Source organism: Sprattus sprattus, assembly GCF_963457725.1.
Source record: "Sprattus sprattus genome assembly, chromosome: 10".
NCBI lineage: Eukaryota > Metazoa > Chordata > Actinopteri > Clupeiformes > Clupeidae > Sprattus > Sprattus sprattus.
This window is the reverse complement of record NC_137908.1, coordinates 20,392,854-20,416,997: the sequence shown is the minus strand read 5'-3', so window position 1 is coordinate 20,416,997 and position 24,144 is coordinate 20,392,854. Positions and strand designations below refer to the sequence as shown.

The 24,144-nt window shown below is 43.8% G+C and overlaps 1 protein-coding gene across 1 annotated transcript in view; it reads left to right on the top strand.

The window, feature by feature from the left end:
- The first annotated feature begins 1,144 nt into the window (after window positions 1-1,144).
- The window catches only part of tex264a (testis expressed 264, ER-phagy receptor a), a 63,502-nt gene continuing 40,502 nt past the window's right edge, over window positions 1,145-24,144 (top strand). Inside the window, exons 1-2 of the mRNA XM_080846359.1 lie at window positions 1,145-1,678; window positions 15,991-16,212. Coding sequence (XP_080702485.1) covers window positions 1,421-1,678; window positions 15,991-16,212 — 480 coding nt within the window. The 5' untranslated portion in view covers window positions 1,145-1,420. The remainder of the gene's footprint in view (window positions 1,679-15,990; window positions 16,213-24,144) is intronic.

Sequence of the window (24,144 nt, the reverse complement as noted above, 5' to 3'; positions counted from 1 at the left end):
TAGTTATTGAAGTTACCAAATGGGTGATATGGGATGACTAAAGGAAGATTGAAGACTTGGTTAGTAATCATTTCTGCATTTATTGATACAATCTGTATGAGGACAAAACTCAGACATGACATATATTCAGCAAGTTTAAATGGAAGATGCAACTTTCTGTAAACTTGCCAATGCTGATCACTTATTATTATGAATATGTTTTCCAGTATTGATATTCACTGTTTTCATAATCAAATGGTATGTTTGATAAATGGTACATTTCTTTTGATCTAGATCCATTGAAGATGTATTGAAAATATCATAATGAAATGCACAGCCAGCACACTACATTAATGATCATATATAAATATTTTTGTCATTTCAATTCTGTTATACTACATTGATATAAGAGTTAATTATGCTATTGATTACATTATTATTTGCAGCAGCAGTAGTAGTAGTACACTATTGCAACAGTATTTAACAAGGATTTCTGCTAGGGGTAATACCATCAAGTATGTGTGTAGTGAAATATTTATGATATGCAGTTAACAATGAAACACGTAAGTGCTGGTGTTAATATTGACAAAATTATTAATTTGAAAATTGCTCAACACGCCATACACTGTTAAAAATTACCTTGAAAACCGATGATGACGTAGAATCGACCGTATGGGACTGCTGTAGGTGTCCCACTTCCCCCAGTCCCTGCCTTGTAAGTCTCATTTGTATTTGCTGATTGAGACTCCTCCTTTACAGGAGTTTATGTCCCCTTCTTCAGCTCCTTTTAAGCGTTTCTTTAATTATCAAGTGGGCGGATTCGTCTCGTCTAGTTTACTTTCAAACACTGCTGCTGCATTTTCCTGTCTGCTGCTAAAGCCCCTTAAAAGCTCGGTAAATACCACGTTCAAGCTGGTGGCGTAATTACAGCAAGAAACCTCAAACTATGTAGTAAAAATTGTATACATTGTGTATTAGATTAGTGTGCGAGTTTAACCAATCAGTTTTATAAATCTTGTATGTTTTTGGCGTCGTCTAAAATCTATAAAAGACTACAAAACATCTTAAATCCACCCCTTTGAAATAGGACTACATGGTATAACCAGGAAGCAAGGCTTGTAGTGTTTCTGTGTTTAGGGAAGTAAAACGTCTGGGAAGTGGAAGTTAAGGAATTGTGTGGTGTCACGGAGGTTCTATACCTTTTTTCTCCAAGCGGCATGTGAATTTCCATGCCCCCTGCACGTGATTTCAGGAATCAGACCTTCTCAGTCAGTGTTGCACGGTCGCCGTTCGCTCCTTCGAAAACGAACACATCTTCAGCCAAACTGAACATTTGCTTGCCAACCTTCAGCTGGCACTGTTTACTTATTCGCATTGTACATAAGGGACATCGCCTAGACAGTAGTTTGAACGCCCAGCTTTAACGTGACATTGTCTCATTATGTCAGACTTTATTATTTTAGCTTTGATTCTTTTTCTAGTTCTAAGTTTGATTGTCACCATCGTCTTGTTTGTACTGTACTCGGGTCTGCTCAGCGAGATTGTTATTCGGACAGGTTCTCCGCCTATTAAAAAGATAACAATAGCATACAAATTCAAAGAGGGACCTTATAAAGACTGTGGAGCAAGTTTCACTGAAGCTTGCAGCATTGGGCCAAAGCTGTCCTGCATCGGAGTGTTTTACGATGATCCAAAACAGGTGAGAGAAAATTGAGATTCTCTTAGTTTTTAAGGATCGTACTACGTACCACCTCTTGCTGGTTTGAATAAGTTGCCCTTCAGTTACATCAATTGGCTTTACCTGATTCTGGACGTAGCATTAGAAGGTTATATTGTGATTCTTCAACGTGGCAGAAAAGGGGACATCTAAGCCATGCCACGTTGTACGAAGTTGCTTGGAATAACTTTTTTCCTTGTGTGTACACTGGCAGAGAGTGGGTAGATTGACTCATGTGAGCACCAAACTTCATCTGGCACTGACAGTCGTAGGTCTGCCCATGGCCCCATGCTTGTGAGTTAAACCATAAAGGGCTGTGTGGTTGGAATAGATATTGTAGCTTACTCTACAGCTTCTGTGGAGCTGTAATTCCATCAACCTAATGTAAGGTACAGTTTTTTTTAGTGTATTTACTTTATGGTGTGCCAAGCCCTTACATAAGATTAGCCTATATGAGTTAGGATTTGCTTTAGGATATAAAGATGACTGCTCAGGCAACTTCAGGAAAACTAAACAAACGCAGGTAAATAGGTTATCAGCTGGAAGTTTTTTTTTTTGTTGTTGTTATTCCTGGGTTTACAGTTTCCTCATGACATGAGTGATATTGTGTTTGGTCAACAAGTACAACTAACAGGAGCTGATGGTTGAAGGTGTTTGTTTACTGTGTTGTCATAGCAGATAGGGCTGAGCCCGAAATAGTAGGCCTGCTGATGAAGAAAACTCAGGATTGGCCATAATCTTTATCAATATAGCGTTCTTAAACCTGGACGGACCGTTTAGTTGAAGGTGGCTTTAACAGGAGGGACCACAAAGGGGTAGGCTGTGAATGAGAGTGTGCCTATCTTCACTTCAGTGAAGCACGCCATCTGTTCCAACATGGCCCAAGCCTATTGTGCACAGTCAGGCACTTCTGTAGAGGATTGCCAGAGGGAAGAGAGCCTAGCTCCATGGCTGAGTGTGCTTCAACTGCTGTTTTGCATCGGTTCATTGATGAGGGTATCATTTGCCCAGGAAGGTCTCAACAAGCTTTTTAATGGGGCAGGAAACCTAAAGTAACAACATCTAAAGGACCTTTAATGCACGGCAGAGCAGAGTATGCCTGGTTGAGGGCCAAGTTAGACTGTACATTGAAACGTTCCAAACCCTGAAATGTTAAAAAGGTACAATGCACATATAGTACACACTATAAACTCTCTACTAATCAAAGATGATCCAGCAATATTACAGATACAAGGCAGTTAAACATTATTGTTTACCTCACTGTTGTTGTTCCATTGACGCTATACCACGTTGGCCCACTTTACTCATTGTGCCAGCCTATATTACCAAAGTGAGTGTACTGTTGCACCATTGCACAAATAGCTTCTTATAATTGCTTACTGAGGAACAAAACTAGCTTTGTGCTGCCTGCGTATAGTCTTTCAGTGTGTGCATTCAGTCCCCCAATGGTTATAGAAGTTGATTGGTTGCATTGTGGGGCATTCCTTTTGACTCTTTGCATAACGTTTCCAGTTATGATCTTGCATTTTTAATAGAGCTGTATAAGAAGTTCAGATTTACCTTGTTCTATCAGTAAATTAGAAAGTCCTAGAAACATTAGATAACTGTGCTGTCAAAACAGCTTTCCAAGTTCACTAACAATAAAGATAGGCTATATGCAGGAACTTCGAGTACAGGAGACACTTGAGGTTGCTGAGCTCAGCTCATCGGTTATCTTCGGATAACATGCAGATGTAGTGCCCTGTGTCCTTGCGCAAGGAAAATGCCTCAGTCGTGACCTACTTGCTTTCTGCCCCTAGCAGTTAAACTAAAGTTGTGAAACTGTAGGGTGATTTGCTTTCAATGTTTTTTTCCCTTGCTATTCTCTTGTAATCATACCACACTTGTAAGTCTGTTTGGATAAAAGATGATATGTAAATGTAAATATAAAATATCTTGACCATACAGCAATATTGATGTAAAAGGTTGACCCTTGTGTTTTTCTGAGGCTTCATTGCACTGTATTCTATTAAAACTAGGGTTTAATAACACATTCATTTCAATTAATTCATTAATTATAGAAAATTAACGTATTCATTATTAAAATGAATGCAAATTAATAACACTCTAGGGTGCCACTTGACCCCATATGTCACTGTGCACCGTACTGCAGTTGCCATATTAGATGGATATTGTGGCCAGTCTGGCTTGCGGTAATAGTTTGTGTTTTTCCCTCTATGCGCTTTTGCATGGAGTTAGCTTATGTGTTTTGGGAGGTATTGGTAGTTGGATTTCAGGTCTACAGCCTCGTCTTGGAGTTTGTTTGCATCAACTCGTTTTTGAGTTTGAGATGAGGAATTTTAGAACCTTACAAATACTTATGAATACTTAAAAACCTATGGACATCCCCGAAGGTCATTTGTTAAATATTTCTAACTATAAATGTAAGACCTAAATGTTATTCGACAAACAAAAACACAAAAACATTGCATTTGACCAAGGCAAAAGAAAGGTTTTTACTCAAGGTAGCCTTATTTGATCAGTTCTTTAGGTGTATGTAGCCGGACGTAACTTAAGTTGGTTAGCTTGCTAGTTTTAGATAAACTATGAGATGGATTAAACAGGAATAAAGAAAACCTATTTGTCATTAAATAAAGTAAATTGATATTTGCCATTAATGTATGGTGACCAGCAAACTGCCAAGGCTTTTTTACTTTTAGTAACACTATGCAACAATTTGAAACTTTTTGAGGTATGGTTTTATAGGCAAATTGTTTTGGTACCATCTTCAAATTCATCTTGATAGGATATGGTCATGTGAAGGACATATACGTTAACACCTGTGTCTTTCAAACTAGCCATCCAGGATATGCCCTATTTAGTTCTGGAACACCCTGAAAAAATGGAAGAAAAGCTTTCACAGCATGACATTGCCAGCTATACTGCCAAAAGACACTAGTTATTGTGTTGGCAGGCATGTTTCCATGGTAATAGGAGCTTTTCTGTTGGCCATTTCTGATATGCAGCACATGAGGGCAAAGAAAATGGAACACGGTCTTGATCATTGAGATTTGGTTTCATTATTTCAAAGTGATTTAGATGTGGGAGCACAAGAACAGTGAGCGTCTAGCAACGATTATCATATCATAGACATATATGATGCATATGTCTATGGACGGGATCTCAAGCATGCGCAAAAACGTAAACTCCAGGTGATTCTCTGATTTCAGTAGTTTCATGTGCTCGTTCTCCGATAAACAACCAACTCCGATCGAGTTATCTTGGGGTGTAAATCGGAGTTTAGTCGGAGCTCAAAAATTTGAATATGGGTGGTGAAAAAGCCAGAAATTCTGATACATGAAACAGAGTGTCAACTGCGCAGTTGGTGGTGTTTGCAAGGTTTTTGCATGACTTTTAGGTAGTTAGGTTGCAAGTTTTGGAACAGAAGTCCTTATTGGTGCTTTAACATTAGTGGCAAATCTGACAGATTTTTAAATGCTTCTCGTTGATGCGATTCATTTAGATTAAGTAATCACAAAGCATATAATTAATAAGATACAAATTCTTCATCACTTGTCAGCCCTAATTAAAATCATAATTGAAATTGTATTATGTATGCATGAAACGACCTGCAACAGATTAATACAATTGGACACCAAAATGTCTTTTTATTAATGAATTTGTCACGTAAACAAAGAGCAGAAGGTGCAGCATGTCATGGAGATGAGGAACGCAATTGTCACAGGCACGCACGCATGCACGCACCATCTCTCAATAAAATAGAGTATTTACCACTCCAATTATACATGGGGCACCCTGCTTTAATTTAAAACCGAAATTAATTTTAACTGCATTCTTTATTGAAAACGGTTTACATTTACTACATGCATGTTTAAAGGAATGCTTTGATTGTATTTGGAGATCAAATAGGACTATGAAACATTAAGTAAGTGTAAGTTAGCTAGATTAGTGTAGTGAGCAGACACAATTGGAGGTCCCCTGTGTTGGAAGGACTTAAATAGGGCCATTTGTTAACTTCATAGTTTTAAATACAACTACATTGTGAAATGCACAAAATACTAATAATCATTTAATTCATATTTGCACTAGTTGTATGTGTGTTGAAATGTTTTGTGAAAAAAACAAGTGGTACAGCATCAATAAAAGGAAGCTTAGAAACTAGAAATGATAGACAATTATGTGGCTTCCTGATATTGCTCCACCTCTCACTCATGAAAGACCATTCACCAATATCACTGGGGGGCTATGTCAGTTTCAGTTAGTCCTGCCTTGAATGGCCTAGCCAATAAATACAGTTATGGGCAGGGCTACACATGTAACACCGCCCCATGTGTAGAAAATACTGTTCCCTGCTTCCCAAAAGGCCCAAGGCAGTGGCGGAGACTGCAGGGTCATACGTAGAATCCCGTGAGTCATGAATGTACATAGATGGGCTGCCTTCGAAAGGGTTCTCCTCTTCCTCCTCCAGTTCCAAGCAAGGTCTCTTACATGGTAGCCTACCTTTATTGGTTTTGATGTCAGGAATGGTTGTGAAACTGTTAAGGCAACATTGAGGTGCCAAAAACAACATTGTTGGGCAGTGTAGGACACTGTTTTCTGCATTCCTTTGGTACATGAAACAGACATTCTGGCTAATCTTTCCAGTCTAACAGCATGCATACACACTTCTGCAGGCGCTTAAGCCAATGAGATGTACCTCCTGATATGAAATTTTCGGTTGCATTCCTTCAGCTATACCACACTCAGTTTGCTCTGAGGTCAGGTCTCTGCTCAACCTAGCAGGGATACACTAGGCTGACCATATTTCAGGTTGTGAAAAAGAGGACACTTCATCTCGGGGGAGGGGGCGTGGTAGTGTATAGCATACAGATGACCCTTCCCCCTCCCCCAGGACGAATTTTTGACATCTTTTCCACATGCATATGTCATGTGCTGTTGTAAACAATTAAACTAATGGAAGCGACAAGGTGCTCAGTGTTGCCAGATTAGAAATGGCGAAGTATCGTACCAAATGCTCAAAGTTATCGTCTTTGGAGGATCATTTTCGTGCATCAGGCAACACTAAGAGAGCGGGTCGACCAATGGCAGTTCTCTCTACAGTCAGAGCTTGTGCAAGAAGGTGAAAATGTTAGGGAGATACCCTTTCAAGAACGTCTAAGAGCGTAAAAAAAGTATTTCCTGGTCCCCAAGAAGACGGAGGATGTGCGTCCAATATTGGATCTATAGGTCCTGAATTGCTCTGCGGTCCAGTAGTCTTTCAGGATGCCGACAGTGCATTAGCTCTTGAAGGCAGCCCAATCAGACAATTGGTTTGTGGCAATAGACCTGAAGCAGAAGCAGAAGCAACAGCAAAAAAATACTGACATTTTAGACAGTTAACCTATATTTTACAGTGTGAATGCTCTGTTTTCACTCTCTCATCATCCAAGTCTTTTTTTTTTTTCTGTAGCTCTCTGTCTGTTGCTCTATCCCTCCCTCTACTCCACTGTTGCTCTTGTTTTCTTCTGGTTTTCTTCCTCTCCACATTGTCCCTTCCGGGCCGTTTGGACTGCCATATGTGTGCCTGTGTGGTCTGGATGAAGCAGGGCAGGACAAGTTGAGGTGTGACCACAGCGTGACTGTGACAGTTGCGGTGTTAATCCAGGTTGGTGAGTGGCCAAAACCCTGGGCTGCAGATGACACAGTGACCCAGATCAGAGGACTGCTGAGGGGAGGATTCCTCCATCAGTGGCGTGGCACACAGCCAAGCACACAGGGCTCTGCTGGGCACTTTTATCAGGTGTTCCCCACGTTGAATCCAGTTCTCACCGCCTCTTGTAACACCTTTTTGTTTCTGGAATGTAAGTTCTGGAGAGATGGTATGTTATTGAATGTCTTTCAAAATGTATTTGTATCTGTTCTGGAGTAGAGGCACTGCTTGAGTAAGGCTGAAGGTGACCCTGGTTTGTTTTGACAGATGCAATGGTTTTATACATGTGTAATGTTTCTGTCATCGTCTCTCAAACGGGTGAGATAAAAAACAGACTGGAGGAATCACAACAGCAGGGAGAGGCGCTCCTCTCTGATGCTTTCCCTAGGGGAGAGGCTCTGTCTGTCTATAAGACACGTGTGCAGGAAGGAGACGCAGTGTCCTCCAGCCCTGGCTCTTTCTGTTTTCACATCAGCCAATAAGAATCATGCATTCTTGATAAATTAAGCATATTGACCTGGTTACAGCTTAGCTTTGTCATTTGTGTAGAAAGTGCAAGTTAAGTGTTGGGCAGTTGATCTGAAATAATCGTTTTGTTTACTGGTTTAAAACCTTATGTCACGCCCTTCTTACATCTGTTTTTCATGTCATTCCATCATGTCTTTGTTGGCATTCATTATTTTTCCCTCTCTGTTACTTGTGTGATAGAAAGTGGCAAGGAAAAGAGAATGGAGAATCAAGTATGTAGAAGTATTAGGACTCGTCTGCTGCGAGTGCCGTATCCAGGTGTGACATAACCTGATTGTCACTGTCACTCCAGCAGTGCTGCTTCAATGAAATAGGCTACACCTTGGGCCCGTCACTGAGCGCTGGTGCATGGCAATGGTGAGTGGAATAACAGTGACTTGAAAATGGACGGGGGGGATTTGTATGCACCACTAGGTGGCAGTAATACCATATAAAGAAATGGGTCAGTGTGGGTTCTGTAGATATGAGAGTGCGCCCTTTCTGTTCCCTCCCATTGCTCAGTGCTCTTTTCCCCCAGATACCGTAACTGCCAAAACATTTTGCATAGACATTTGAAATAATGAATTCACATGGAAACAAGTACATTTTAAAATGTTCTTTTAGCCAGCCATTTCCATTTCTCCTATTTAGGTATTGGGCTTTCAGAACAGGATTACACAGGATATGCATGGAGTGGCACAAGGAGGAGAAAAAAGAATAGCAGATTGACTTAAACAAATCTCTGGCTCCCCCCATTAAGGTCTTATTATGTCTTTAGTGCTAAATATGATTTTGCGCATTGAATGTTTGTGTTGCTCTAGCATGTCTTGGTGTTTGTATTGTGGTATTGTGATGCGCCTCTCTGACTGACAACCTCAGCTCCGTGCTCAGAGAGCACAGCCTCCCAGACATCCAATTAGCAGCAGGCCTCATTCTCACAGACAGAGATGCCTGAGCCCTCCATGTCTTCCTCTCTCCCTCTCTCTCTCTATCTTCCTTTCTCTTCTCCTCTCTTTTCTCTGTCTGTCTGTGCCATTTTAATTGGCATAACGCTCTTAGCTCATTACCATCCAAACCCAGGGGTGTTGACACGGACCGTTTCAGAAGGTCAGCCTTCGCAACAGAGTCTGGTCCTGCTGGCCAGGGGAGCAGAAAGGTTTGATAATCAGCAAAATTATCCTGTCTGCCTCCTCCTCCTCCTCACAGGAGAGTGCACTGGGGAGGCTCGGCAGAGATAGATGCTGAGGGATGACTGTCTATTTGGAGTGAAACTCTTCAAAACAATCTCTTCAAATCTTTTTAATCAAGGATTTAAGTATTTGCTTTCTGAAGGGTAGCGGTCACCAAATGGATGAGTTGGATGGGATGGTCACAGCTTTTACCTCTGCTAACCTGGGCTAGTGAGAGAGTTTCCAAAGTCGTACGCAGTATTGCCGAATGATCCAAAAGCGGCCCTGTTATGTTATTGTTTTCTGACATTTTTAGTCAGATTTGAATCCTGGTGGTGCCTTTTTGACACTCCTCAGTCCCTCTTCACAGAGAGGTGAAAATGAATGTCATCCCATCGCCATGCTGCCACATTTCAGCTCACATGCAAGTAGCGTGGGGCTTTGTTTCCTGAAGAAGTGCAAATTGGCAGTTGCCTGCACCAATTTGAGAGTCTTGAGACGCTCCGATTCATCAGTAGGAATCTCACATCTGAGTCGTGAGTGCTCAACACTCCCGGCCCAATTTATTAGCATCCTGCTTGGAGCCAGGCAGCTGGGCGGGGAGGAGAACATGAAAGGAGCGCTTGCTCCTCCTGATCTTAAAGGGCGGAGAGATGAAGAGGTGGGTATGGACAAAGATGCTCTGTAGTCTGTATTAAAAAGAGAACAAGTCAATTCCACCACCAAACAGACGCAAATTGCTCTACCTCGAAGCCCCCAGAGATTCCCTGAAGTCCTCTGAAGGGGGCTCTGTTGTTGCATAGAGCTGGTGAAATGGCATTAGTGTTTCATCTAGAGTGATGTGGAAAAATAATGGAAATATTTCATTGGACATTTTCCTGTGTCCCTCATGCGTGCACTAGTTTAGAAAGTGGAATGCCATATGATTTTGTATTTGTTTCTGTGTAATGTGGTATACTGCACAAAATGATGCAGGGACCGTCTACAAGCAGTGATGATAGTGGACCATGTCTTTTGCTGGGTGACAGATGAAAGACAATGTCTCTCTAAGCTTAATGAGTGCATAAGCATTGCTTCTCTACTCAACCACTCCGATAGTTACAGTGCCAGACCAAATATTAGGGGGAAGTGTGATTAAATGTTTCTTCATCAGCACCACTCACAAGTCTGACATTTTTCATGAGTAAGTTAGTTTGTGGTTGTCTGTAGTTTGATGGTGTCACATGGCCAGGGACAGATAGAGGAATTTGCCCTGTGTGATTGTGTCAGCAGAGGTTCCCCCTTAAAGCCTCCTCATCACATCTCTTTTGCAGGGAGTGAACAGGATGATCCTGGGGTGATGAGAATTTCTGAAACACCTGTGATTTTCACTTACTTCTATATTTTCCTCTACCTGTCTTGCAAATTGGAGACAGAGGTGACAGCTGCTGGAGATATTGCTAGTGCGTTCATGACAGTTGGCAGTAGCAGTTGTGTGCGGAAGTAAATCCAATGTACCAAACATAAGACATTTTGAACAGGCAATCATTTTAGGTTGACATCTATGAACTACATTGTAACTCAGTCCGAGCTTCTTTTCTTTATTTTCACTGTGAAAATAGGTCCTGAAGCCCTGCTGGTTTGAGCCCTGACCAGCACTTGTCTCTTGCAATTCACACACAGCCAATTACATGTGGATTCCTCCATTTCCCCCAATGTTATGTGGAAGAACAAGCAATTTCACTTTTTTCCTTGAAGCATTATTGGTGTCCCTGTGGTGAGGAGACACTCCTAAAGAGCTGGTGAGGGGGGGGGGGTGACCTTTTCTTCCTTCTCATGGTGGCTAGATTGCAATCAGACAAGTGCTGAGCCTAACACTCCAAATTGGAGCCCATTTGTGATCCAAACCTGTCATCCTAACTACCGACTGACCTCTGCCCTGTCAGACACACTCTATTTGAAGGGAAATGTGGTGCTCTCACAGTCGTGTCGTTTGGTCTTTCCCGTCAGGAAAATGTCATCTCAGCTGGGGCTCACAAATAAAAAAATAAAATAATAATTTGTCTTAAGGGACGAGCCTGGTGAAATGAAATAACTCATAAAAATTAGCAAAATACTCATGTTTCATGTGTAAACTTTTCTTTTTATATGTTCATGTTCTTGTCCTGACTACAGCTATTTGTATTCTCCATTTCCTACCTCATTACTTCAGCTTGGATGCGGTGCAGTTCAGTTGAGAGTATGCTGTCCCTCCAGAGTGATGCACGATTAGTCTCAATTTCAGCCTGCGTGTGAATCTGTGTACCATGTTGTCTGCCTATAGGGGGCTAATGACTTGCAGTCCAAGGGTTTGACAACAACAATATCTGACAGTTGGTTTGGTCTCCCATCTCTGTGGTGTCAGGAGCAGACAACTATGTGTTTCTCTTCTAAAGCCAATGTAGTTTCTTTTAACTGGCTCCTGGACACTGTCAAGTTGATATCCCTCAGCTGCGAGCAGACAGGCTCAGGGCTATTTGTGATTTATATTTACACAATATCAAGAAAACGATTCTTGACTTGGAACTGTAGAAAATAAATGGGCTACAATACAAATAGAGTAGAGAAGGTAACGCATCAAGATGCACTGAAGTGTTTTGGCTACAGGTGATTTGGAAGGTTTTGTAACCACTTACCTAATGTGTAAGCTCCTGTTAAACCTTACCGTAGTTCAGTTTGTTTTGTTGGAGGAGGCAGTGGCACATGTACAGTTCTTTGAAGCACTACCTGGGTCACATCAACACCTTAAAGAGGACCTCTTATGCTTTTCTGGTTTTTCCCTTTTCCAATAGTCTGTTCTATAGCTTTTTGTACACGTAAATGGCACAGAGGGGGTCACAAAGCCCAAGAACATGCCAGCAGGAGTTGCCCTCACAGAAACCACTTTTTCTCAGATGCCTTGTTGGAATTCTAGCCCTTTTTCTTTGTTACAAGATTACGCAATCCCGTAGCACAATCGTTAATGCCCACGTAGCTGACCAATCAGAGCACACGGAGCTCATCAGGACTGGGGGAGAGAAAAATTGAAAAATGCGTAATTTAACGGTGTTGTCAAATGAAAATAATTATTTACTGAGGCAATTGATAAAGAGATGTGTGAGTTTTATTGAAATTATATGCAATGCATGTACTCAAGCCAAATATCAGAGTCCAATCATTCAAAAATTTCACCAAGTGAAATAAAGGCATAGAAATTCAATAATAGCTGGAATCCACACAGACAACCACTGCAGAGAGTTTTAAGATTTTTTTTGGTACAAACACACACACACACACACAAACACACATTTGAGATCACTGTAAATATTTTAAGAACATCCCACTGTGCATAAAGCATGTAGTTTATCTCTTTTGTGTGTTAGATCAATCCCACGCCTCCAACGATGCTTCATTGCATGAGGACCTGAGGACATTGTCCTTGCCCAACCCCAGGGAGTGAATGCAACGTTTTCCCATCATTTTTAATGCTTTGAAAATCCTAGACAAACAATCAATCACACTGGGACACTTCTGACCACGACCTGGTCATGCTTGATGGAGGCTCTCCTGTCCCCCTGATTGGAAGGCCTTTATGGGGCACGACCTCTGACCCCTCCCACAGGAGCCCCAAGGAGAGACGAGATGAGGTTTCCTCTGTAGTTGCCCCGACATGGTCATAATTTCACCCTAAAATAAGAAATGGAACTGTTAACCTCCTCTCAGATCCCACATCATCAAAGATGGTAGGAGGCAGGAACAACACAATGTGGGGTGGACAATGTCCGTCAACCTACCCACCTATTATTAACATGAGATAAACGATACCGGTCTGCCGATATCTTAGACATTTTTTGTTGATTTTGAAAGGGAACTGGCTACATCTGACAGGGGCTCTCTGATTGCCAGATACATTTTTCATGAGCTGGTTTTCCAGCCCTCATTTTACCTGCCCAATAATTATGCAGATCCGGCCCCCTCTGGAGACTCTGGTGCAGAGACGTTCACCCTCTTTCCTCAAAAATGGAGGAAAGAAAGACACCCCCCCCCCCCCCCCGGTGCATTACTGATGACTGATGTTGAGCTGGGATGATATTGAGAATATCAAGTATTCCCAGAATTCCGTGCCTGCAGGGAGAGCTAGCAGGAGAAAATGAGGCAAGTAAATCCTCGTTACGTGTCCGCTAATAAAGAATTTCCGCAGCAAGCCTACCTTTTTATTGTCGGAGAGCCGTCATCTGTCAAAGAAAGGGGCCCCTCGCTCCTTCGAGCAGAGAATTGGTTTCAAAATTACTTTTGTCCCCAACAGGCCTCTGGAGGCCTTACTCAGAGGAACCAAGCTGAAGAGGGAACAGCAATGTTTTGGTGCGTCGGCCATCTTTTGAGTCCCGTGGGCCGAGGGTGCTTTCACTTCCCTCTTATTGTGTGAGATATGAAATAATGAGCTTACATGCATTTGGAGGATGGGGGAAAGGAGGGGGTAGATTGAATGGTGTGGAGAAGATAAAGGAAAGCTCTGTCAACTCGACTGCCCAAAAATAACATGATCACTTGTTTTTTTCGTCTGTGGCATTTCTTTCTTACGACAGAGTCTTGAGTGAGTGGATAATATATCGGGTGTGCAGCGATTTGCGCAAGGGGAGGGGGAGCACAATGATTTGCTTGGTGGAGATCTGATGGAGGCCAACACAGCCACAGCAGTATGGGCCAAAGTGACAACTCTGTGCCCAATTATGCAGAGAGCCAGAGAAAGGGAGATGAGAGCGAGAGAGAAAGAGAAAGAAGGCGCTTCAGTTCTTCCACATCAGTTGCTGCTACACTTCATGCATACACAACCTCAGCCCAGTTGCTGTCCTCTCAGCTTGCCCTTAGCGTACTACATCCCCCCCTAGTGAGTGGTTAAGCATGTACGGTGTCTGATTAAGACCAGCGGATAGACCAGAGAAGAGGTCTGATCCTGCAGACCCTCTGTTGTCATGCTCTCAAGTAAATTTGGTGCTCTCGACAAAAGTGTGGGTAATGGATGCAGGGCGAACATAGGGATTGTGGTCTCTCGGGTGTTTTGTGTGGAGAGCTGCTGAGATTTGCGCTCCGGCTGCATCTGTGTGGGTGGTGAATGATGGCCAGTACACTGAATGGGATCATTAGTTGACTTTGGGACTTTGCTAACAAGCCTTTAGTCACAGACTAGAACAGAGAGAGACAGACTAGAACAGAGAGAGAGAGAGAGAGAGAGAAGGAAAGAGATAGAGACCAAGACACACACACACACACAGACCAACACATTGAGAGGGAAAGTGAGGGAAGGAATTACATTAAGTGTGATCAGGCCGTGGGTGGTCAGCTGTCTTCCCTGGCTCACTTATGTGGATTTAGCTGGGTCTTATCACAGCAGCCCAGTATTGACAGGCAGTGGCCATTATACTGCAAGTCTGTTGACACCGTCTGTGACACTCTTTCCTTGTCTGTGGGTGAAGGTGGGCGAGTAGAGCAGACATGCTGAAGTACAAGCAATGAATACTGCCGCCCATGCACTGACGGGCTCATCAGAGCAAGCATCGTAATGTCATTGATGGCCTTCTGTTAATGTGAGCCATAGTAGATGCGGTTTTTGCTAATTTATAGAGGCCAAGTGGTGTGTCTAGTGTCCGTTGTGTGCTGTAGACAAAGGGGAAGGCGGGGCTCTGTGGGCTGTGCTCTGAGTCACGGTGCCTGCAGGTTCCAGTGTGACGGGCAGACGGTTCCGAGTGCCGGGGCCTCTGGTGCCGTGTCCAACAGATTGCCTGGTGCCGCGCTGTGGAGAGTGTCAGTCATCATTACTCACACCCGCCTGGCACACAACAGGAACAAACGTGTGATAAAAACAGGGATTTTGATGTCCTAGGGACGTCTACAGATTCACTTCACTCTTACCTCTCACTTCACTCTAAGAGGAGACTTTCACCCACTTCCATGGGCTTTAGACCTGAAGGATGAAAGAAAGAATGTTTTTTTTTTTAAATATGGAACGCATGCATATAAATCCAGTCCTTAAAGAACCAGTTGATGCATCAGCTGAAGACTTGCATGGATGCAGGCATTTTGCTCCAGGCTGTTTGTTATTGCGTCTTTCTTGGACTGAAGTACACAGTGACAGGCCTCCCACTGTACTCAGTCCTTCTGGTGGGGAGTCTTTCAGATCTGGCTTTCCTGACTTACTGCCGTCAGCACACATGTGGAGGTGCACTCTGCACCATCAATACATTTAGACATGTGTCAGTGTAGAAAAACAAACAAACTAAAACAGCAGTGGGAACAAGCAGAATTGGCATTGGCATTTGGGCCGATGAGGGTGGTGTGCAAGCAGCCGGTGGAGTCGAGAGACAGATGAGAGAGGTACCTGTGGTGTGATGGGGAGTCGGAGGCCGGAGGGGCGATGAGCAGTGCCCTGCGCCATCTGCACCATGGTTATGCTGCCAGCCGCCTCACAGAGGGAGTTGGTCACACAACATAAAGCAAGAAGACGCCTTCCACAGCAGCTCCCATAATTCATCTCTCCTGGATCTGAACTCTTTTAGCTGCCAATGTGGTAGGCTAGTTATAGGGGTTTAAAAGGATGTAGCTTAATGTGCTTTTTAAATAATGTCGTTAACATTTTATAAGTTTGTCTGTAGGGCATGGTTTTGAAATGGTTTAATGACAATTTTAAATGACGAGTACATCTTCAATTCTCGGAAGGCTATAGTTTTTGAGGTCAGTAATTGCTTGCCAGTAATCACAGAAAACATCCCCGAAGAGAGTCTGCAATGCATTTCAGGTTTTAACATCATCCGAAATCGGTGTGCTTTTACTAATGACATCCATCTTGTCTTTCACCATCCCTACCTCTCTCTTTCTCTCTCTCTCTCTCTTTCTCTCTCTCTCTCTCTCTCTCTCTCTATCTCTCTTTCTCTCAGGTGCCTGAAGACAAGTGCCGTTATGCAGTGGGCAGCATTCTGAGTGAGGGAGATTCCAAACCAGACGAGGATCTCTTGAAGGAGTATGAGAATTATGGCTTCAGTGTGATGTCCTTCCCAGAGGTGGACCACGCCGTCACCACCACCTTTCCCAACAGAAGCCCCATATCCCCTTACATAGCATCCTACAGAGTCTACCCTGAACTGGCATACTACATTGAGGTGAGCATGATGTTACATCAACTATCCAGTCATTGTTGCCATGCATCATTGGTATGCACTGAAGTGAGTTATTTCAGGTGTAGAGAATCAGTGGGTTATTCCTCATTCACCTCTGCTCCATATGTAAAAATGTCTTCCACCCTACAATATCCTTGCTTGCACAATACTTGTTTTTTTCCCTCAAGCGTGTGTTTAAGAAAATACATATTTAATAACGAAACACGTTTGAAAAGTACAATATACATCTAAAGACGGCCATGGGAAGTGTTGGCTTAAGAGTTTTTTAAACATTCCAAACCAATTCAACATTTATATGGTCTGGATTTTAGATAGTGACTTTTGCCACAGTTCCATACCTGAATGTGGGTTGTTGCATTGCACATTACACTTACACATTACACCCTGCGTCTGGCCTAACCTTTAACCATGAGTTCCCATAGAATTAGGAGCTGATTATAATTACGGGGAAATACATTGTGTTTTTCCATGGCTTGTGGTCCGTTAAGCCCCTACGTCATCGTCAAGCCTAGCCCTGTTTGTGTTGTTTAATTCATCACCAGTTCGACCCGTCTAATCACAGATATTAACAATGGATGAATGCTGTAAATGAGTAAGGATGTGTGCCATCTTCCAGCACTGAGCTCTATATCCTTCGGCTCTGGGAAGCTATTGACATTTCCTTGTGACATTTACGCACTTGCATTCATTGCTGGCCATCATCCTGCATGCATAATGAGACAGGTGAGAGCCGGAAGGTGCCGGGCTGCACGTCTGAAGGAGAGAGCCTCAGGGTGGACTAGCTGAGTGGACCTGAAGAGGTCATAACACGGTAACGGATCGGATGCAACCCCCTTTCATGTCTCACTGAAGGCAGGGAACATGTAGTGTTAGTTTGTGAAATTTCAGTTCTGAAACACATTATTGTGTGCTTTCACAATGAAAAAGCATGCAGAGCAATAAAGGATTGAGAGTCTTATAAGGATGTCTAAAACTGAGACAAAGTGTATGACGTAAGTTAAGTAATCCAGAGGTCCGTCAGGCTAACTCCTACACCTGGGTGGCTACTGTAATCATTAATGTGGCATGGGAGCGGTATTTACATAGAATGTAACTGAAAGCATTGAATTTCCAGTTTGTTAAAACTTTGCTTAATACACTGATTAAGATGAAAAGCTCAGGCCAGTCGTGCTTGTTATGAAAAATATCTTCCAAACTGGTTTCACCGTAGCATGCTCACATGCTGCAACTGCTGATGGCGGAGGTGAATCCTTCGCTTCAGTAAGACCGACTGCTTCTTCTCACACTTGTGAGGCAGTTTCTTGAGCACTCAGAGAGGCCAAGCCCCTGATTCCACATCAACATCAACACTCTACCCAGGAACCCCAACCATATGGATCTGTGCTTTGGATAAACATGGATTTGAAAAGGTCTCCCCCCAGGTGGAGAGAGTTGTCCATGTCTGGCAGAGAGGAAGAGAGAGATGGGGGGGGGGGGCAGTGGAGTGGTTGTTTACTCGTCCTTCTGGCTCCTCTCTGCTGGAGACCCAGCCGTGTGTAAGCGCTGAGGAGCGAGGGAGGAGAGGAGAGGAGAGGAGAGGAGTGCCATCAGTACACAGGTGCTGGCAATGGGGCTCTCTGAGGTATGGGGTCCTCCATCTGTCGGAGAACAGCCTGGGAATGAGAACAAGAGTGAGAGAGAATGAGAGAGAGGGAAAAAGCAAGAGATAAATAAAGACAGAGATGAAGAGATCTAATAATGAAGACACAGGCAGAGAGTTTCACGAGCCCGCCTGCCTACCCAGTAGCCTCCATGCCTGCTTCCCTGCTGCCCAGCCAACATGGCAACCATTCTGCATGACGGCATCAGCTGTAGACACTGAGGGTGGTAGTGCCCTCCGCTCTCTGCCATTTTGTTTTGCACTTTTATCTGGCCTTTTCTTTTTGTCTGTCACAATGCAAAGGACACAATTAAAAGTAGTAAAGACATAATTAAAAGTAGTCAGAAAGTTTTTGGCCAGATCTATTCCTCTGTGTGCGTGTGTATACACAAACACTGACACAAAAACACAGACACAGACACACAAACAGAAAATGACATCAAGTATTGTGGTTATTTTATTACATAAGAATTCCCCTGCTGTCAAGCAGTCAGGTGATGTAAGTACTGTGAAAGAGCGATGCATCTCCAGCAGACCCATCTCCACTGTCTCTCTCTCTCTCCGTCACGTTACGTCAAGGCCTGTCACACGGTCCAGCTCGATGCGCTGACCCAGGAACCCTCGACAGCTCATTAGAAAGAATGCAACAGCTTTGCTGACCTAGTAAAGGTGTACCAGAGTTAATGACATAGATAGATGATGCACAAAACTAGGTACATGTTTATAGTCAGTGTGGGTGGGAGAGACTGGACAAACAGAGCGAGAGAGAGAGAGAGAGAGAGAAAGAAGGAGAGAGAGGGAGAGAGAGATCAACATGGAAGAAAATGAGGCGAGAAAGAGAAATGGAGGTGATGAGTGAGAGATAGAAAGAGTGTTGGGCATCGGGTGGCCATAGACATGTATGAGGGTTCCCATGCAGCAGATGAATTATGGAGGGTCGAGGCAGGGGGGGCTGCAGTGGTGAAGGCCTGTCCTGGATGATTAATAGAGCAGCGCAGGGAGCACTGGAGTCTGGGGCACGGGCGAGTGCATCGTGGGTCGGTGTGTCCGAGGCTGTGCAGGACTGCCAAAGGGCTGCACACTCTCTTCATCCATCCATTCATCATCCATCCACTCATCATCCATCCACTCATCATCCATCCACTCATCATCCCCTCTTCATTCATCCACTCTTCATTCATCCCCTCTTCATTCATCCCCTCTTTATTCATTCACTCTTCATTCATCCACTCATCATCCATCCCCTCTTCATTCATCCCCTCTTCATTCATCCCCTCCTCATTCATCCCCTCTTTATTCATCCACTCTTCATTCATTCACTCTTCATTCATCCACTCATCATCCATCCCCTCTTCATTCATCCCCTATTCATTCATCCACTCTTCATTCATTCACTCTTCATTCATCCACTCATCATCCATCCACTCATCATCCATCCACTCATCATCCATCCCCTCTTTATCCATCCCCTCTTCATTCCTCCAATAATTTCTTTCCTCCGTCTGCACTTTTAACACTACAGCCACAGCCAGTTATTCCAATGAAATCAGTAGAGCAGGGTAATTAACACAGCGCTAACAAGAGAGGGCTAATCTTTGCTGTACACTGCAGAGACCCTCCACAGAGTGTTGCAGCAAGGAGAGAGAGAGAGAGAAAGAGAGAGAGGGTAGGAGAGTGGGCAAAGGGGTGGGGATTAGAGAGCCAGCTGGCCCAGCCACAGCAGAGAATTAGCCATTATTAAAAGTAAGGCTGCATTTTTATACTAGTGCTAATCAACTTTACTATCTCTGAACTTGCAGGTGCAGAGATTGCGCTCTAATTAGAGAGACAGAGGAAAACGTGTAAGAAAAGACATGGAAAGGGGTGAAAGACAAAGGTAGAGAATTACACTGTGGGAGGCGAGAGAAAGAAAAGAGGATTAAAAAGAGATAGTGAGAGGGCGGGGAGAGAAGACACAAAGACATTAGAACAAGAGGAATTGTTTTATAGCAAGAGGGAATGGTGGGGGGGTTAAAATGAGATAGTGTGAATGTATATGGTCTCATATGTGTGTGTAGTGGGGGGGGGGGGGGGGTAAAATGAGATGGTGTGAATATATATGTGCTCATATGTGTGTGTAGTGGGGGTGGCGGTATAATTAGATGGTGTAAATGTATATGTGCTCGTTTGCAAAAGCTGGCCACGTGTCTTGGCAATGATTGTGGGCATCTTGAGGTGGCATGAGCAGAGGGTTAAATGGGCAGCCAACACCCATCTGCCTCCCTCAATCTTTTCTCCCCCCCCCATCTCCTTCCAACGTATTCACACCCACCCACTCACACTTCCACTCACACACTTCATCAGTATTTCTCCATCCTTGTTAATGTGCCAAGGGCAGCTCATAAACCTCCCCCGCTGCTGCAGGTCTGCCGCCCGCATGGGCCTCATAAACACCCCAAACCCACACCTCACAGGGAGCTTCAGCTCCACATCAGAGCACGTCACAGGGACACCAGACCTCCAGAACCCAGGAAGGCCCTGTGTGTGTGTGTGTGTGTGTGTGTGTGTGTGTGTGTGTGTGTGGGGGTGTGTGGGTGTGTGGGTGTGATTTTAATTGTCTGTGTTTGTGGGTTTGTATGCGATGTACAGAGTGAGAGTGTATGTGTGCGTAGTTATGCGTGCCTGTTGTGCTCTTTGGCTGGTGTATATGCCATGTGAGGTGGGTGACATGCTGGGGATTTAAGGAGCTGGGTGGGGGTACAGGTAGGGAGAGAGGCAGAGATTCATGTCCATGTGCACGTGGGTAAGTACTGGGCAGGCAGCGGGCCCACGGGGATTGGGCAAGCTCCAGCGACACCACCCTGTGAAGAAGAGAGGAGAAAAATGAAAGGATAAAAAAAGTCGAGGCTGGCTAAATTAAAAGGGGATTTAGCAAGGTCTTCCCCAAATCTCCTCTTATGAACCCATCTCTGCGTAGCAGAGCCTGGGGATGGGGTGCCGACTTCAGGGATCACTCCCCGATGAGGAACTCACCTTTAGATGGCATTAACCAGCAAAAGGTGCCAGGGCTTTTCCCTTAATCCACTTAACCATGCCTCGCTAAAAGAAGTGGAAAATGTTAGGCGTATTAGTTTGTGTTTACTTAAAAGGAACGGTGCATATGCAAAATTCTTGATTTCAAAGGAAGGGTAAAGGGATGGAACATGGAATTGGGGCTGTTTTGTCTGTTCCTTTAAGTATGGGTAGTTTCAAAGTCACTTGGGTGTGTGATGGGATTTGTACCTCCCATCTGGCATGAAATCCCATCTTGCTTGTTGGTTGTAGGTTTGAGTCAGCCAGTCAGACTGCTAAAATGGGCTGTTGAGTTATTTTAGAGTGGGCCACTTCACACATCAAGCAATTCTCTTATGTACTCTCTCCTCTCTCCCTCTTACTTTCACACTCTCCCTTTCCACCCCCCCCCCCCCCCCCCCCTTTCTTGTGTAGACACCCTTACCAGGCTGAAACTTGATTCTTTAGCTCTTAGATGGTAATTTTATTCAGCATCTATTCTCCCATTGTCTAGGGAGCTGTTCATTTGTTGAATTAAACATAAAATACTGTTTGTGGTGGTTCCCGCCAGCCATATTTAGGGCCTTAATTTCATATGGCAATGAGCGCCGTGAACGGGTTTCGTGCATCAGCAATTGCGTAGTACGGATTTGTGGAATTACCTATATTTGCTCATTTCATTGACACAAAGGAGGGCGCAATCAAACATAAATGATTTGAGTAATTAGTGGATGTAGCAATTAAATAATTATTTTATCAGCCAATCACAATGATTAGACCATAACTTATTAACGTTGACTCAGAGCTCAGTAATTGTTCTACAGTCCAGAGCAAACAACACATTTCTGGTAGTGTACAGAGCAGTTTATACCAGTGGAGACGGAGGTTCTTTAGGGGGAGGTCTGCCCGACACAAGCTCATTCAGAAGTTTCACAGAAAAAGGTGTTGCTTTGAAGAAAGTCATTTCTGCACAGAACTTCCATGTCTGTGTGCTGACCTATGAGAGGTGGAAGGCACAATAATTAATTGATAAAAATGGAGGCGATGAAACTGCATGAGAAAAAGTAAAAAATAGCTGTAAAAATGGAAGAGAAATTAAAAGTTTAGTGATAAACCACAAGCGATTTGATAAATGTAAACCCGATTTGATTAAAACAGTCGTGATATGATCATGTTTCATCATTTTCATTCATTTTTGTTACTTCTGCATTACATTTATTCTCATCTGCCTTTTTGTGGATCCTGTAATCTTCAATGCTCAGTGCACACTACTACAGAGAGTAACTGACTACTAGTTAGTAGAGCTAACTACTCAAGGCACACTAGGACGTTGTTGTTCTGTAGAAAATAAGGGGTAAAAATTAGATTAATCAAACAAGTGCAAGTGCAATATTAGCCTTTCCTGAAACCCAGCTTGTAGTAAGTAAACAATATCTTTGCCCTTGATGAATACATTTACGGATTCAATTTTTGATGTTAGTTAGCGTTGGTACTTCTGATGTTTGTTAGTGATGGTACTTCTGTTTGTATCACCTCTTCTAGCTCGAACTACATTTCCAACAAATGTATTGCATCCTCATTGCGCTTAGCCACTCCCACTGGTCGCTGATTGGAGCTCACTCAGAATGACCCAACGATCCATCTTGCAAAGAGAGTTTCCAGACTTGGTCCCAGTGAAAACTGAGCTGTGAGCAAACATCCTACAGATTTTTGACATCCCTTGCATCTCTTTAAAAAGAAATAAATGTATATTAAGTTCAGATATGTTGGTGCCACCTAGTGGATGGTGCCTTTGGGTGCTCATCCGGTACCATATGTGGTAGATCCAGGCCTGGTTGTGACTATATTGTCTTAGGGCTAGAGTAAGATTTTATCTGATTAGTTGGGTGAAGGAAATGTTGCCCTCATACCTACATCAACTGTGCTTTTGAGAGTGCACATCTATGTTATGTGTGTGTTACGGTAGTCAGGGGGGTAGAGAGCTGTGCAGTGAGTAAACCCCAACACCTTAAGAGACATGTTAGGGACAGATACTAGCACCCATTAGTTTTAGTGTTTAGTTTTAGTGTTAATGTCCTTGCTAGCATGCCCTCCTCTCATGCCTGAGGTTCAAGTCCAGAGTTCAATTTCACTGACACTGACACTGACACTGACCAATACTCTCTGAGCAAGTGTACCCAGTTTGCTAGTCTACTCAGAGAACTGATATTTTAAGAATCAAAAAGATTGAGAGTGAAATTAGTTGTTGGCACTGTGGAGCTCTTTGTAAACCATTGTATTTATTTACTCTCTGAGCATCTGCTCCAAGTCTAATTCCCTCTGAGGCTTTATAGTCAAGGCCCACAGGGAACCTGTTTAAGCACAGTCTGTAGCGAAGGGAGACAGTCACCCCCCCCCCCCCCCTCCATGTATGTGTAGTGACGGCACATCCGTCACACAGTCCCCATGAGATTCAGTCAGGTGCAGTATGAAGGGATACTCCAACATAGGCTCCAAGTATCTCATATAGGATGCTGCTATTTAGGCATGAGCACAGATGCTGCACAGGACACAGATTGAGGGAGTGGTAGGCAGGATGTAGTTATAGTTAAAACGCTCTGTGCCTCCCAGACCATATCTGGCGCTCAAGGCACTTAGATCTGTTTGTTACAGCAATGGTTTCCCAGTCTTACACTCTGCCACAGGCATTATGTAATTATTAGCTCTGGCTCCCCAAGCTCTTTTACAGATGCTCATGAATACTCCACATTTGTAGCCCTGAGTGTAAGGTGTGTTGGTGTGAGTGAGAGCCTCTCTGAGTGAGCAATGTGCTGGGGGAAAGCAGCAGTGAATGGCAGGAGTCGGTCCTCCAAAAGAGTGATGAGAGAGGAGGGGGATGTGTGTCAGTGTGACTCGTGCCTTAGAACCTGCAGAACAGAGAGACAGGTCTGTCGGCACAGGAGAGATTTCAGGAGGAGGGGGGCCAGTCAGGGCCCTGTTTGATCCGTGGCCTGCGCTCTGCATCTTTCATGAGCTCCGGCCCCCAGACCCTTTTATTCCAGTGTGTTTGCACCGGCAATGGATGCGTTTGTGGCCAGGGTCGTGGAAACGATGTCATCAAAGAGAGAGCTGGAATTCCATCAGAGAGAGAGAGAGAGAGAGAGTGTGTGTGTGTTTGTGGTGTGAGTGTTCTAGCAAGCGAGAGAGAGGGCTTAGGTGTGTATGCTTGCATGTATAAAGTTTGTGTGATTTCTGTGCGACCACCC